The sequence below is a fragment of the Dipodomys merriami genome, unplaced genomic scaffold, assembly GCF_024711535.1.
Source record: "Dipodomys merriami isolate MVZ:Mamm:240054 unplaced genomic scaffold, mDipMer1.0.p SCAF_5, whole genome shotgun sequence".
NCBI lineage: Eukaryota > Metazoa > Chordata > Mammalia > Rodentia > Heteromyidae > Dipodomys > Dipodomys merriami.
The window spans coordinates 16,287,876-16,305,331 of NW_027206068.1; the positions used below are offsets into that span (position 1 = coordinate 16,287,876).

Genomic DNA, 17,456 nt, shown 5'->3' on the forward strand with positions numbered 1-17,456 from the left:
AGAATTAAACTTTTAAAGGGTACCACGAGAAAGACCTCCAAACCCTTCAAATGCCCCCTTCTGAGGGCATTTATGCCTGTCCAAGAATATTCAGGATCAGAGGTCGTAAGAAAATGTGGTGTTTACACATGGCACATAAGATAAAAACTATCAAAGTGAGTCATACTTACTAAAATCCTTTCTACCCAACCATTTAAAGAGAAAAAAATTTAAATTCAAGAAAACACTAAGTTTCAATGCTAGTTTATAAATAAATATGCATACTTTTTTATTACATCTGAGAATGTATGGACAAGAAGTTGTAGAATAATCACATTCATTGTTCTAATGGGTACTGAGGCATATCATTCCTAAACCAAAGCCACAGTGAGTTGATCTTTTTCGATATCAAGGACTCAATTGTCTGCAACTCCAGAGTCGGTGGTGTGTGGGAAATGCCCAGAGGTCTCTTTTGTAGGGGTCACCTGTTTCCTTTCTGGGGAAGACCTGTGCATTCCCCTAGGTCTAGGCTCTTCTGTGGTGAACAGATATGTCTACATTGCAAACCACTCACTGGTAAAAGCTGAACCTCTTCTGTGGAATCATGGAGACTTGCAGTTGAATGTAGCACTTGGAGACATATCTTGTTTCTGCCCTCCCCTTAAACTCATTTCCTAATAACTTCATTTTTTTTCAGAAACAATCCACTTACTGCTTCTCCGTACTCACTACTGACCCATTCTCCCCTGTGTCTTGCAGCATAGATGGATTGGTACACAGCAATGACTTGGATTTCAAGGTAGATTGTCCATATCTAAATACCAGCTCTGTCAGTCTCTAGAATGTAACCTTGAGCAAATTAGTGTCTTTAGAATCCCAATTCTCTCTTCAAAATAAAAATAGGCAGCCCTAATGTCTCTCCAGGGATGTGGGAACAAAATAGGTAAATCTAAGAAAATATGCTTTATAAACTATAAAGTATTCATCACAAAATAATTGCATCACTTGTATCTACCATTGCCACACTTCATCTCTTTTCACTTATCCATAGCTCTCAGCAGAGGTGACATTATTCTTTTTTTTTATTTTTCTTCCAGGGACAAAGTCTCAATATATAGATCAGGCTAGTTCAAACTTGTAATATTGCTGCCTCCATCTCCTGAATGCTGGGATTATAGGGATACACTACCATGCCCAAAAGACATTTTTATTCAGTCCTTATCCCTCTGTAACTATTTTATATGTTTGCATACTTTTTTAACACTTAGAAATTAAGTTAATGACAGATTATGTATGTGTGTGTGTGTGTGTGTTAAAAATGAAAAGAATTTGATGGTGTGCTCAAATCATTGTCTCTATCGTGGATGCCTATCTGTTCATTTACTAGACAAAATCCTGTATGTTCTTCCACTCTGGTTCAGTTGCCCCTAGCTGTTATTTGTTCTCTATTCCTTGTTCTACTTTGTGGTCTTTCATTTTATATAGAATGATGTCTAAATCTTCTCAAATAACTTGCATATATTATCCTGATTATTCATGCTTAATCTTGTTGTAAGAACAAAGCCAATCCTCATCTTCAAAGATTGTGAAAATATACTCCCTTCCACGGGGGAGAAAGACTTTGTAGATGTGATTAAGGTTTATGGACCTTGGAGTGGTGAAATTATCCAGTGTAATCATGGAAGCTCTTAAGGGTGGCAATCCTTTCTTGTTGCACTCAGAAGAGATGTGATGACTAAGGAAATGTCAGTGAGATAGGAAGTTGCTGGCTTGGAAGTTGGAGAAAGGGGCTATGAGCCAAGGAATGTAAGCAGCCTCTAGGGCTGGAAAAGGCAAGGGAACAGATTCTTCCCTAGAGCCTCCAGAAAGGAACACAGCCTGCCAACACCTTTTAGCCAGTGAGACCAGTGTCAAACTTCCAACCTAGAGAACCTCTCTGTTATTTTAAACCATTAAATTCTTAGTAGCTTTTACAGCAGCACTAGGAAACTACTACAATTCACCAGTACACGAACATTTTGTTGAGGCCGTTTTGTGGTGATTTTGGCTCTCAGCACTTTGGCACGGAGAAATATAAAGATATTTAAAGAGGGATTGAACTTGATGTCCTCACAGGTTCATCCTCATCATTGGAAAATAATCCTGCAATCTCTCCCCGCATCAACCCCATGTACAATTCCTTTCGGCTTTCATTCAACTGTCTTTCTCCTTTAATATATTTCCTTTGCCAAGCCAACTTCATGATCCAACTGGATTATGGAATTTTAGTTAGCCATTATACTCCAAAAATGAATTTTGTCAATGTCAAAAGAAAAACAGATTAAATTGAAAAGAATAAAAGTGATATTGATAATTGTAAACCAATATTTATGGAGAATATCTCTGGGCTGTTAGGTCAGTCATCTAAGATGTATAGCTTTATTGTATCCTAGAAATGTTTTTTCTTACTTTAAAACAAGTAAATTAGATTACAATAGAGATTAACTATTGATCTTTTAGCACAAAATTGAGTATGAGAAGTATAGGCAAGCAGACTCAAGTGAGGAAATAAGAAACAAAGATAATATGCATCTGATTTTACTTTTGGCTCTATATGTTTCCTGTTTTCTAATTAAGTGCTGTTTAATATAGGACAGAGAATTGAACTCTAGAACAGAACAGGGCATGAATTTATTCCCTGATATACCAAGTCAAGCTTCATATATCCCCCAAGGACATATTAGGCACTAAAAAGATATAAAATTATGGCCATGGTGCCAGGAAAGAGAAGCTTTCCCTCTCTTCCTCTCCATTCCCTTCCCTTCCCCTTATCTCTCTCCTCTTCCCCTCCCCTCTCCTTCCTTCCCCCAACCTTCCTCTCCTCTCCCTTTCTTCTTTCTCCTCTCCTCTCCTTTCCTCTCCTCTCTTCTTCCTTCCTGTTCCTGCCTTGCCCAGCCCTGCTCTGTTCCTAGTACCTTCCAAATCTCAGCCTATTCAACGAAGTCTTTGTTAACATTGGGGGAAAGTTAAAAATACAATCAATTTCCCATGTTTCTTCATTATATAATGAATTGAAATCATTTATGAGAAAATTTGCAAAAAAGGACATATAGATGATTAAATAAATAACCGCACTAGACTGCATTAAGAAAATTGAATAAGATTTACACCACAATTGATGGCTTAAACCTGCATCTGAAAAAATTCTCAGGTTTTGTTTTTGAGTTGCAAAAGGGACATAGTTAGAAATTCTAGAATATAGATATGGCTCTAAAACCTTAATAGTTGATCATGCTGAATCTTACTTGCCAGGGCGGACATTTTCTAATTTTCTAGATCTTCAGCCAAGCCTGAACTGGTATCCAATAATAAGTCTCAGTAGAGTAATGATGAAGCATTTTGAAACAGAGTTAAGAAATGCAAAGAACAAATCTTTTAAAGGTATAGTTTCTTAGCAAATAATCAAATTAATATTTCAATTTCACTTCTAAACAATAATTAACATGTGTGTATATATATGTGTGTTGCATGTGTGTGTGTGTGTGTGTGTGTGTGTGTGTGTGTGTGTGTGTATGACCAAGCATACTAAACAATAGCTGGAATAAATGGATCATGTCCATTTAATTTTCTTTGGGTATTTAATTTGGGTCCAACAAGGTTTTGTCTTTCTTTCTTCTTCCCTCCTTCCTTCTTTTTTTATTATGTCTTATCTTTCTTCTTTTCTCCTTTCTTCTTCCTTTACTCCTTCCCCCTTCCTTCCTTTTTTTCTTTATTTTTGTTGAGCTAGCAATCATTTCTTTTCTACTAAAGTCCCTGTCACCTGCAAATTATATTTCAAACCTTATATCAGCTAACTATCATCAAGTAAATTCTCACATATGTGCCTTTTCCTAATTATTTGGTCTTCAAGGTCCATCAATTTAGTTATAAAATGAAATGGTTCTCTGAACTGTGTTCCCCCCTCCCCTGTCCAAGAAAAATGAACAGAAAATACTTGCAGTGGTTCTTAGCCAGGAGCGCTTTATCCCTTATTCACTAGTGGTAAGTGAGTCAGATATGAATTGGCCAGGAAAAGAGCTGCCTTACCCAAAATCTTAGTACAAAATGAGTCATCTCACTCCAAACACCAATAGATCCTCCAAAATAACTGGCAAGTATTTCCTATAAAAAGAATCTTGCCTTTACTCTTTTCCATCCATTTAGCTCTCTGATTTTTTCTAATTTTTCAATTTCCTGTGTGCTTATAATATTGCATTCATAATAAAGGCCCAGGGACATTTCCATCCCTTTATCTTACTTTGAAAGTCATTTTTCCCTACCAAGTAGTAGGACAATTCTGATAGCATTCCTTTAGAAAGAGTAAATGCTCTCTCATTCTCTCTCTTTCATCTGCCTGTCTGTCTGCCTCTCTTTCTCTGTATCTCTCTCACTCTATCTTTCTTCCTTTCCATCTGTGTCTCTTTATCTCTGTCTTTGTCTCCCTCTCTCTCTTTCTGTCTCTTTCTTTCACTCACTCTCTCTTCCTATTTCTTTCTTTCCTCCTCTGTCTCTGTCTCTTTCTTTCTCTTTCATGACTCATTTGTCATCCAATTGAAAGGCAAGAGCCACTTCTAGAAGAATTTCTATTTTCCTTTGTGGAAAGAAGAGTCCAAAGTTATAAAAAATGTTTCAAGCAAAACAATTTTTCTTCTCACAATGAAAATCAATCATAATAGTGATATCTGCTTAAAACTGATAGATGAACACGAAACAAACAATGAACTTTGAATTCTGCTTTCCCATTCTCTCTTTGCTATTGGATGAAGTTTAAAAATTATGGCAGGCCAAATTATAGATTTCCAGGAGCCGAATGCACTGTTTACCTGAGGGTAAACAAATATGCCTTCAAAGCCAAGTCTTGCCAAAGTGCTGAGATTTTTTTCTAATACCAGGGGCTCATTACATCATTTGTTATTGCTAATTATTCTAAATGATGTAATTTTAATGAGCAAAATAACAATTCATTTCACTTGGTGAAATTCAGCCTCATTTTTCTATATTAAATAAATTCTAAAGAATAGCTATGCTCCTTTTATATCCAATACTAACAGATGTTAGTTTCCTCACTTTTATGGCCCTCTCATGACAGACAACTAACTGTTTTTGGCCTTGGGAATAATTGCAACACCTTTTGGATTATGAACTTGGTTCATGTCTTAGCTGGGAACAGCAGGGGGTTAGTTCATATTATCAAAGATGTAAAATAAGTTTTCCCTTATGCTCCAGACATTATAAGAAAAATGCCTTCGAAGTCAGCAATAGGCAAGTTTTTTCCCTTAACAATGATCTGGTCTTTAAGTGGTTATACTAAGAGAAAATAATTGCATAAAAATGAAATTGCTTATTCAGTTTATCTACTGCTCTTTGCCAAAACAAGATGTTAAATCCATTAAGCTCTGAGTATCCAGTAAAAGCAAGAAAGCTAGAACTGTTCAAATGTGTGCATTCTTGGGAAACTTGCCAACCTATGCACTAGTAGCAGGATCTGTGTAATTAATGGTGATGTTATTGACGGAGGGAGTCCGATTACCTTCTCAGAAGCAATTTCAGAGTGCAAGCTGGCAGAGCCTGAGCAAAAACTCACCTGATTCACTTTTCCCTTAAGGATATATGACCGTGAAGTCAGCCATAGAGACAGCCAATGCTAAGGTACATTTGTTGTGTCTTTGGTCACATTAACATTAAAGAAATTCTCTGTCTATTGAGTGGAACGATGAATCAATGAACATGAAGATGTACAAACTGACAAAGATTTCTTAAAAAAAATAACAAGTCAATCCCATTTCAGATAAACCTTACTTTCCCCCCTAGAAAGTTCCTATGAAGACAGCTTGAGACCAATTCATTTTTACAATACAAAATAAAACTCCACTCCACACCTTCTTCCATACTCCTGGGCAGGAAACCTCCACCATCATCTAGGTTTTGGATCTCAAGGAGAATCACATAAGAGTCCCTGTGCCTTTTTGCTGTCTATTGCCTAGTGGCATTATATCCAGCCTCTGATCTCCTCTTTTCCCTTTGTTATATTAAGGATTTCAAAAATGATGAGAGGAAGAAACAGAACATCTGGAAAAATAGGGATAACCAGGGAAAGAAGTTAAGCCCATAAGCAGCGTGTTCCATAATGATCTGTACTAAATTATCCAACAAGGAGTGATTTTTCTCACCATCTATCTCTTCCCTTCTATTTTTCTGTGAACTGCAACCACATGGACCAAGTCTGGAAGAATGTAGCAACTGAAATTCTCCAGAGCCTAAAGCCTGTGTTATGGCATCTTGTGGCTTTGGCAACACAGGTGGAGGATGTGGAGGAGACAGGTGAAGGAAACCCAGGAGGAAGGTCCAGGACTGCCCATGATGAACCCGGATGTGAGTGACCACCCGGCTCTCCCACACTGGACTCATACCTGCTGTCTTCCTGAGCAAAGGGTTGTTCCACATCCACCGTGAGGGAGGCCAGAGCAGAAACGGTCTCTGTCTCCTCTTGCAACTGAGTACCAGGCAGAGCACAGCCCCTTGGCACAGCCACCATCCTTACTGACTTCCAGTACTTGCCTAGAAAAAAAAATCCATCATGCTTTATAGAAATTTAAGTTAGGGTGTAGTAATCAGAATACTCTTACAGATCCAACTCGGAGGACTTAAATCTCCATGTTTTACAGCTGTAATTTGGTTTCTTAACTGCTATGATTAAACCTTTTTTGGTCTAAGAATGGTGAGTTGTGAAGTTCTCATATCCCCAAGCCTGAATCTCTCCCATGCTCAGAAGCCATTAAGTGAGGAATAATCCACAGGGTAATGTACTAACCAGCAGACTGACATCTGTTTCTACCACTAAGCAAGCACTATGCCCCCTGGGAAGCTCTCAAGAAACCTGAAAGTAGACATCTCCTACAAAGAATGAATGAATAAAATAGTAAAGTTAGAAATTAGCCCTTGAACCATTAACTTTTTGGGTTTTTTTTTTAATGAAGTTGGAATATTAAAGGGAAAAGAAAAGCGGAGCCATGCCAGCATGAATGGTATGGCAACTTTGCCAGAACAATCAGGTTTGTTAGTCCTGGCTGTTCTTTCTTTTCTCAGCTAAAGGGTGTGTACTAGAACAATAATTGATTTAAAACTTTAATATATGCACTGGCTGATGTTGGAATCCATCCACATGTCATACTGATGTTTCATTTTCTTTTTCTTTCTTTCTTTTTTTTTAAAGTCACGGAAGGAGAATGAGAGGAAAATAGGAGGTCATTTCATGAAAGCATGCCAGTAGGATAGGAAAGAGCAGAGTCAAAAACTTCATGGAAGCAACGAAGCTACTTTATGTGTTTATGAAGTGTTGACCAGCTTCACATCAAAGCAGGAGAATCTCCTGAAGTTCTTTCGTAACTCACCAGGTTAGACCTATCTGCAGGCTGAAAAGTTGGGCAGGAATATACCATGCAATGGTTTTGCTTATTTAAAACAAGCAAACAAACAAACATCCTGCTTGAATGTAAATGGCAGATAAACACTGGATTGAAAAGTAAGATGAAGCTGGGTGCCAGTGGCTCACGCCTATAATCCTAGGTACTCAGGAGGCTGAGATCTGAGGATGGAGGTTCAAAGCCAGTCCGGTCAGGGAAGTAAGTCTGTGAGATTCTTATCTCAACTAACCACCAGAAAACCAGAAGTGGTGCTGTGGCTCAAGTGGTAGAGCGCTTACCTTGAGCTGAAGAGCTCAAGGACAGTGCCCAGGCCTAGAGTTCAAGCCTCATTACCGACCAAAAAAAGAAAAGAAAAGAAAAGAAAAGTAAGATGATTGGGCTATGCATTCCACTCTTCCTCCTTCCCTCCTTACCACACTTTTAAGACTTACATGGACTTTATTTCTCCCTATTAACATCAAGGATTGCCTTAAAATCCTTCCAAATCTGACATTTTGTGATTGCATACTGCTTCACAAAAAGAATGAATGCCACTTTAGGGAAGGAAACTCAGTTTCTCTGTCCATTCTTTTTGTCAACAAGACTTTCTGACACTGATCACGCCTTTACTTGCTGTGATCATTATTCCAAATTTCTGAGAAGCTCAAGTTTTCATGTGATCCAGATAATTGCAATTTTGTCAACAAATATACAAACTTTTGCAAAAACAAAATGCGATGTTATGTTCTTGTCACCAAGAAATGCTGGGCCTGGTTGGGACAGCTCTATCAGTTAGCACTGACAATTCTGTGTATGAAAGGATTATGGGCTCCTTGAAGATGAGTAAGTAGAGCACATATTTATGAAAATGACAAAGTTAGGGAAGATCAAGTATTTGAAGGATGAGCAGAAGTCAGTCAACATGAAGTAGAAGGAGGTGGTGATGCTGGTATATCACTGGAAGAGAAAATGCAGTTATACAGAGACCAGCATCTCTGTAGTATATTTGGGAAGATTAATTATTAGGTACAACCAGAACAAAGAAAGAGTATGAGTCTAGAGTCTGTTGTGGTAGGGCTAATTAACACACAGTCTTGAACAACACCAATGAATCTTGGACTTCAACCTGTAGATAACATGAGGCCATTGTAAGGCAAAGAGGTATAGGATCAGGTGTATATTTTTTAAAGTTCTTTCTGAAGAGATTATGGTTGATGGACTGAAAGATGTTGTGCATTGTGGCAGGAAGGCCAATTTTATATCTAAATGATAATATCTAAACTAAAATGAAGTGATGAGATCAAGATGAGATGCTAGTGAGAAAAGCTCAGTAAAGTCACGGAACTGTACCACAGCTCACTCGCTAGCATATTCCACCTCTCTCTCAACTTTGACAGTTAAATTGAACTTGATAATTCCATTCTAAATTCTCCATTCCCTTAGATCACTGTGTCATTATTATCTTACCCAAGACTGCATCAAGTGAATACTTGAGTTTAACAAATCATTGTTAAATATTGTTTTAGCCTGTGATATTTAGTGTAACAAATATTTACCTGTAAATAATATTATATATCCAGAGCAACAAAGGCCATTTATTTTCTATATGTTTCCTCAAGAAGATACCTTTTGGACATAGGAAAAAAGTATATCTATGCCTCTATAAGAATGAAAACAGAAGTTATAAATTGGTAATAACAATTTTTTTTGTTCCTAGAATACATTTTATTACTATGTATTTATTCATTCCTATAATACATTTTACTAATAAGCACTTAATATTTGTGGATATTAAAAAATTTCCAGAATAGGATGTATTTGCATTTTATTAGACAAAAATGCACACTATTTGAAAAATTAAATGTATTCATTATCTTTATATTAAATTTACCATTCTCTCTTCTGTTACTTTAGCAGATAGATTACATACTGTATTGCTATAATAGATAGAATATTGTATTATCTATAAATAATTTTGAAAATATAGGAAGAATTTTGAACTCAGTGTGACAAAATTTGCCACACCCAAGGTAATAACAATTTTTAATAAAAATGATAATGACCTTGTAAAATTTATCTATACTTGTGAGTAGCAAGAATAGTCTTTAAATAGCTGAGAACTTTTTGGAGAAAATTAATATGAAATATTATGCTAAGTTAAGATTAAATATTAGAAGATTGGCTTTTATTCAAATGTGTGAGTTACTGACTCAGAAACCATCCAAAACTTTAATTTCATTATGGCCTCTCCCAAAGTCTATAAAAACAAAGGAAATATTTGACATTAATAAGGTATTCATAGACCATTATATCTATTCATAAAAGAGAATAATTAAAATGAAAACAGGTCTAATACAGACTGTGCAATATGTGGCCAACTTAAATCCCATAATTTATGAGTTATAATTTTAGATGATGTATAGGATTTGTTTTTTTTTTCTTTTCAGAAACAGATGTGCAAGAAAATCATATCTATTGACATGGGAATAATAACACCATTAGCACATAAGAGAAATGAACCAAGGTTTACTACTGGAGTTCTCAGGAGTTGCTATTCATAAAGTAAAATATTAGTAACCAGCCACCACTGAGTTGCTCTCCTATGGTAATAAAACTGGCAAAAGATCGTTTTCCATTAAAACTGGATGTGCACACTCCCTCTTCAGTCATATCCTTTATCCTTATTCAATTTCCCACCGTGTAAATCTTCCCACTTTTCAGCGCTTTAAAAAAAAAAGACTGTTAACCCTTCATAAGTCTGCATTTTTGTTTCATCTGGCAAGAGTAAAGCAAAGAATGAACCGAGGATAAATGCTTAAAGTGGACATTGGAATGTAAACCATCAAGAGCTAGAGGTGAGAACCATATACATATAGCTTCACAAGATTGGACAGGATCTTGCAGACTTTTCTTTAATCAGACTTCAGGAAAAACCAGATTGATGTTGGTAATAGATGATTTGGAAAAATACATTATTGTTGATGTTTGTGGGGCCCTGAGCTAGAAATAACTTCTTGATCAAAAGGATTTTTTTTTTTCTGAATCAAAGCCCTATGTCAATTTGGAATCCTCCAAACCCTCCAAACCTATTCCATCACCATTTTGGAAAGCTCAGAGTCTCTCCTCAGACTTTTCTTTTTCAACACCAGTGCCATTTGAATGAGACTGTTTTCACCATTACGCATCATGTTCCCAAAGGAAAAGGCGATGGCACTGACTTATACCACTTCCTGCCCTCTTAAGCTTCAGAGATCATTGAGAGGCTGGATTTAGCTTCTTAATACTTTTTACAGGTACATCATTTAAAGCTAAATGGATAAATTTGTCAAGCACTAAAACAACACAAAATACATTAAAACTGGTGGATAAATACAATGATCAGGGAATATTTTCATCCAAATTGATGCAATCATGAGGTTAAATAAGGCTACAATATCAATTATATGTTATGGAAACATTTATTGGTCAATGCACATGTGTGTGTGTGTGTGTGTGTGTGTGTGTGTGTGTGTGTGCATACACGTGTGCACACGTGCTAATACTGGGGCTTGAACTTAGGAACTTACACTCTTACTTGGCGTTTTCCATTCATGACTCATATTCTACCACTTGAAGCACAGCTCCACCTCAGGCTTTTTGTTTGCTTATTGGAGAGAAGGGTCTGTGGGATTTGATTGTCTTGGCTAGCTTTGAACCTTGATCCTCTGATCTTAGCCTTCTGAATAGCTAGAATTACAGATGTGAACCACCAATGCCTAACTCAATAAATCATTTTTATTGGGACATTCAAAATTTATTTTGACAAAATAAGTTTCATTAGGAAATAAGAACGGCATAAATCATTTATATGGAAGCATGGTAATCAACTTTTTTATACTGATTATCTGAACAATAGAAAATGACATAAGCAGAATTACAGATATATTGCATTTTGTGGCTCTGTCACTCATACAAAAAATCACTGATACTTTCATAAATAATATGAGCTTTTGCTTCAATAGAAGTCTAAACATTTTAGCATTTTTCATAAAATTTCAAAGTTCATCAAAATTGAGTTTTCTGGTAAACCAGTTTAATTGTTGTAGTCTTTAATTTCTCTTCTCAAGCAATGGTAATATTATTGAGAAATATTTTCCCTACAACTACAGTGCTCTCTGACAAATTCAGACAAATCTCTGCTAAATGCAGAAAAATTTCAATTCTAGTTTTTAAAATAATGAAATGACTTTTTCATCATCATCATTATAATTTTTTCCTTTCAAAGTAAAACAAATGAACAAAAAACGAAAGTTCTTTGGCAAACATTTTTTATAAAACAAACTTGCCAAAACTTTTTCTATGACACTTCAAAATATAACAAATTTAGTATCATAAAACCTTGTGAGGGGCTGGGAAGGTGGCTCAGTGGTAGAGCGCTTGTCTTGTATGCATGAGGCCCTGGGTTCGATTCCTCAGCACCACATAAGCAAAAAGAAAAAAAAGCTGGAAGTGGCGCTGTGGCTCAAGTGGTAGAGCGCTAGCCTTGAGCTGAAGAGCTCAGGAAGAGCACTCAGGCCAAGAGTTCAGGCCCCACTACCGGACCCAAACAAACAAACAAAAAAACCTCGTGACTTCTCAAATTTATTCTGTATTACAACAGAACCTAAATTTACTTAAGAATGGAAGTTTTATCAATGATTCTATCTACAAATATATCTTGTAAAGTCCAATTATAGATTTTAAAAGCGAAGAAGTCTTGGGCATAACTCTGAGTACTTATCTCTCTATCTGATAAATTAGTCTCCTTTGCTATTGCAGGGATGGATGGGAATATTTTCTTTTCTGAAAGCTGAGTTTTTTATCACTGCATTTTCTCTGAAATCTTCAAAATTTGCTCCATTTTCTGATGATTTATCAGCTGCACAGAAGTATATTTTTATAATAAATAATATTTGCCAATTTTAGGGGTAGATTAGGATAGTTCATGTTGACAAAGATGTGCAGCCACATAGCTGCATAACAGTAAAATTATATGAAATGTTCATTACCCTGTTAATTTCCTTCTGGCCCATTGAAATCAATTCTTTTAACTTCCTTTTGACCATTGACTATCATTAAAATTCAGTCATGTACTTTTTTTTTCTTTTCCTGTCCTAGGCCAGAGTGCTGTCCCTGAGCCTCTTTGTGCTCAAGGCTAGTGCTCTACCACTTGAGTAGTTTATTGGAGATAAGAGTTTCATGAACTTTCCTGCCCATTCTGGCTTCGAACCTCGATTCTCAGATTTCAGCCTCCTGACTAGCTAGGATTAGAGATGTGAGCCACCGGCGCCCGGCTGCCTAGTTTTTTTACTTAAATAATACACTTGCAATTTAAAAGATTTATCTCTCTCCACTCCCTCCACCCACCCAACTGGCCCTTCTCATAGAACTCAGGGCCTTTTCAAGCTTCTTGGATCTGTCAATGTACAGTTTTGATCATATTTTAAAAAAAAAACGGTTTGTTTGTATTTGGTACCAGTCTTGGGGCTTGAACACAGAGTCTGGTACTGTCCACTTTGGCTCAAGGTTAGGGCTCTACCACTTGAACCACAGCTCCACTTATGGCTTTTTGGGCACTAGTTTATTGGAGATAATTGATGTTGATATAATTTGGGGAGGGGAAGAGAAAAAACAAATAGTTTAAATAGGGATACAGGTGGACCCATTGCAAAACTGAGATGTACAAGATGCTATGTAGAAAAACAAACTTTATAACATTGGGGGGGGGGGTAAGTGTAGTTGTGGAGATGGGAGGGCAGGGATGGTAGGGGAAAAATGAAGGAGGAGGCAACAATGCTTGATAAGAAATGTACTGATTACCTTGCTCATGTGATTGTAACCCCTCTACAGTATTTTCACAATAAAAAACATTAAAAAAAGAGTCTCACAGACTTTCCTGCCTGGGCTGGCTTTGAACTGGGATCTTCGGATCTCAGCCTCCTGAGTAGCTAGGATAACAGGAATGAGCCAATGGTACCTGGCTGTCAAACTTAAAAAAATACAACTTCAAATATATCCTTTTTTCCACTATAAACTTTTGTTGGAACTCTGATTATACATATATTAGATTGATTAATATTACCTGAACATTACTGATAGTTTTTTTCATTTTTCTCTATTATTTGGTGCAGATTATATTATTGTGCCTTAATTTTCATTTTTTCTTCTGTAATGTCTAATCTGCATCAATTCCTCTAGGTTGTTTTCTTTACATTTTGAATATTGTATGTTTCATACTTAAAAACATTCACTTGCATTTTTTATAGTTTTGAAAATCATTTCCTCATTATGTTTGCATTTTCCTCTTTGTATTTAAAGTCAACTTCTATTTATTAGTCTGAGACAATATAGATAGAAAGTCAGAAATAGAGAAAGTGGAAAATGTTTTAAGAAAGAAAGCATGTTTGATAGCATCAAATGCCACTGAAGGCTCAACTAAAATGAGAATTAAATTATTTATTGGACAAATACTTATGTCAAGAATGCATAAAATACTCTCCAAATTTACCAATAGCAAAATAAAATTCTTCATCTTGATCTAAAGTTACACATCACCAGAAAAAGATATATAGAATCTGAACAGTATGTGAACAGGATGTAAAGAACTTTAGAAAGATAGCAATTAAAGCCAGTACTCTATACCAATTAAAATGGCTAAGTCACAAACAATACAAAGCACTGATGAGACTCATAGAAACTGGAACTCTTGGTAGAAGGAAGGCAAAATGATATGGAGGCTTGAGAAGAAGAGTTAAACAATTTTCAAAAAATTTATAATAAAGTTTTCATGTGACTCAGAAAGTCAACTAGTTGAAATTCAAGTAGCTGAATATATGATTAGACAAAAATATGTATGAGAATGCTTTAGCAGCTTTTACCTGAAACAAAGAAGGCTCTCAATGTGTTTCAGTAGGCAAATAACCTGGTATGCCCACACAATAGATACTATTCACAATAAAAGGAAGTAAACTACTGACCTAGTCAAAAGCATGGGTAAATTTTCTTTTTCTTTTTTGTCCGTCATGCGACTTGAACTCTGGGCCTGAGCGCTATCCTTCAGCTCTTCAGCTCAAGGTTAGCACTCTACCACTTGAGCCACAGCGCCATTTCTGGTTTTCTCGTGGTTTATTGGATATAAGAGTTTCATGGCCTTTCCTGCTCGGGCTGGCTTTGAACTGCTATCCTCAAATCTCAGCCTCCTGAGTAGCTAGTATTACAGTTATGAGCCAACAGCACCAGGCTTAATTTTATTTTTCTAAACAGTAGGAACCAAACTCAAAAGGCCACATGAATTGGAAATGAGATAGTAGCATTGTGAAATATTTCAAGGTGCATCTGTGTCAAAACTGTGGTGATGGACATATAGTTTATCTGTCTTTGGGAGGGCTAAGTGGGGCACAGAAATGTTGTGACAAAGGGTGAACAAATGCAGAAGTGATATTCACTAGACACTATGTGGGTGGGGATGGGGGAAAAAACTGGGAGTGAACAAGGAAAGGGGTGACACTGTTCAAAAAGAGATGTAACCTTGGGCCGGGAAGGTAGCTCAGTGGTAGAGTGCTTATCTCACATACATGAGGCCCTGGGTTTGATTCCTCAACACCACATAGACAGAAAAAGCTGGAAGTGGTAGAGCTAGACTTGAGCTGAGGGACAGCGCCCGGGCCTAGAGTTCACGCCCCACGACTGACCAAAAAGAGAGAAAGAAATGTACTTATGCAACTGCAATTCCTCTGTACATCACCTTTACAATAACAATAAAAATTTTTTTAAAGAAATACGGTTAGGGTTCTAAGCATTTTTCAAAACCCATACACATCCTGCCCCCACCCCCAGGTGAATTTTTGTGTTTGTGAATTTCTAAAGGCATCTAGAATATGGGAAAACACCAAAGGAAAAGTTAAGTCATAAATTTGTATTACAGATGAATAACATTAACACACTGAAAGGAGGAGAGAGGTAGAAATAATGAAATAAACGAACCTGGATAGCTTTAGAAAACCCTGTTTAGACTAGAGTGTATAAGGCTCAGGACAAAAAGCTCCTACAACAGTGTTGTACTCTAATCAGTACACTGTATCTGACATGTATTCAAATTCTAAAATTGCCTGTGTGCATATGTGAGTTCAATGCTTGATAAGAAATGTACTCATTACCTCGCTCATGTAACTATAACCCCTCTGTACAGTATTTTCACAATAAAAAAGTATTTAAAAAGAAAAAAAGATAAATAACTATACTGTAGATAATGAGAGCTAGATTTTTTTTCTTTTGGAGAAATACATCATAAACAAATAAATGGAGCTCAAATAAACCCTATGTTGATGCACTTGAGTCAGAGGTATCAATAAGAAATATGTTTTAAAGTGGATACACAGTGATAATTTGGTATGAAAATAAATATTGCTGTGTGCACGGGAGGGGTCCTATAGACATGTGGATTTTGTGTCCAACTCACTAAGGAGGCCTGAAAGCAATGGCACTCAAGTGGCAATGAATAACAGAACATAGTTTCAAAATACATTTTCCACTGAAAGAATCCAGAGCTCCTTGGAGATGGAGCGGTTTCCAGGGCGAAGGCAATATTGGAGGTCATTTTTCTGTTAACTTGAAACTCATCAGAGGGTACCTAGACATTTGTTTAAACATTTTTTCTTAGTGTGTCTCAGAGAGTGTTTCTACATGAGATTAACAATCGAATCAGTAGTCAGAGTAAAACAGATTGTCTCACCGCTGTGGGTGGCCTCACACCCCCACTGAAGGCCCGAAGAGAAGGGAAGGCTGAGTAAGGAAGAATTCCCTGTGCCCGTCTTTGATCTGGGGCATTATTATTATTATTATTATTATTATTATTATTATTATTATTATTATTATTGTTGTTGTTATTATTATTTGCTTTTGTCTTTTGACTCCTACTGAAACATACAACATTGATTCTCCAAGTTCTCTAATCTCCAGACAAAGACTGGAACTTGCACCATCTCTCCTGGGTCCTCAGCTGGCCAAAAAGCAGATCTTAGGGCTTATGAGCCTCCACAACTGGGTAAGCCAATTCCTTATAATAAACCATTTATATATACATATATATATATGTACATATATATAGAGAGAGATGCATATATGTATATATATATATATATATATATATATATATATCCTACTGATTCTGTTTCTCTTGAGAATGTAGACTAATACAGGAAGAAAATTAAACTAATTTGTTCCAGGGTGAGTTTGGACACCCTGTGATGCCAGAAGGTAAGAAAGGACTTATGAAAGATGGAACCTTGCCAAAAGGAGCTGGGGAAGTAGGTCTGAAGTTTGTAATGGTCAGGGGTGAATGTATTTGAGCAGAAATACAAACAATTATCATCTTTGACTATAACTTTTGAGATAATATATTTATGAGTCTAATAAAATTACTTTTTAAATATGGCAGTAAGAATGCCACTGGTAACTAGATGGAGAAGGCAATCAGGCAACAGTAATTTTGATGGGAAATTGGGAAAATAAAGATAACAAGGTGGGAAGATTTTTCAAAACTTTCTTTCTGAAGGGTTGCAGAGCAATATGTTAGTAAATTGAGGAAAGGATCAGGTTGCTGATGTTGGTTTTTAAGATGGAAAACAGCTGGGTACTGACAGCACACACTTGTAATACCAGCTATTCAGGATGTTGAGATATGAGGATTGTGGTTTAACACCAGGCCAGGCAGGAAAGTCTATGAGATAACTTATCTCCAATTAGCCACCAAAAAGTCAGAAGTTGAGTGTTGTATCAAGTGGTAGAGTGCTATCCTTGAACAAGAAAGCTTAAGAACAGTGCCTGGGCCCTGAGTTCAAGCCCCATGACCAGAAAACTCATACACAAAAAGAAGATGGGAAAAATGGAATGTTCAAATGTTGATGAGAAGGAACTGTTCAAAGAAAGCACACTGACAGCTACACTTTATTCTAACAAGGCATGTTGAGGAAACAAACGTGAGGAGAAATTTGACCATTGTTTGAGAGAGGATTCTAATTTGGGGAAGGGAAGGGAAAT

General features: G+C 36.5%; 1 protein-coding gene across 6 annotated transcripts in view; it reads right to left on the reverse strand.

Moving 5' to 3' along the window:
- Positions 1–17,456, reverse strand: part of Hdac9 (histone deacetylase 9) — an 851,473-nt gene that overhangs the window by 7,428 nt on the left and 826,589 nt on the right. For all 6 annotated transcript variants that reach the window (XM_069996136.1, XM_069996137.1, XM_069996140.1 and 3 more), the window contains one exon: positions 6,408–6,555. In XM_069996136.1, coding sequence (XP_069852237.1) covers positions 6,408–6,555 — 148 coding nt within the window. The remainder of the gene's footprint in view (positions 1–6,407; positions 6,556–17,456) is intronic.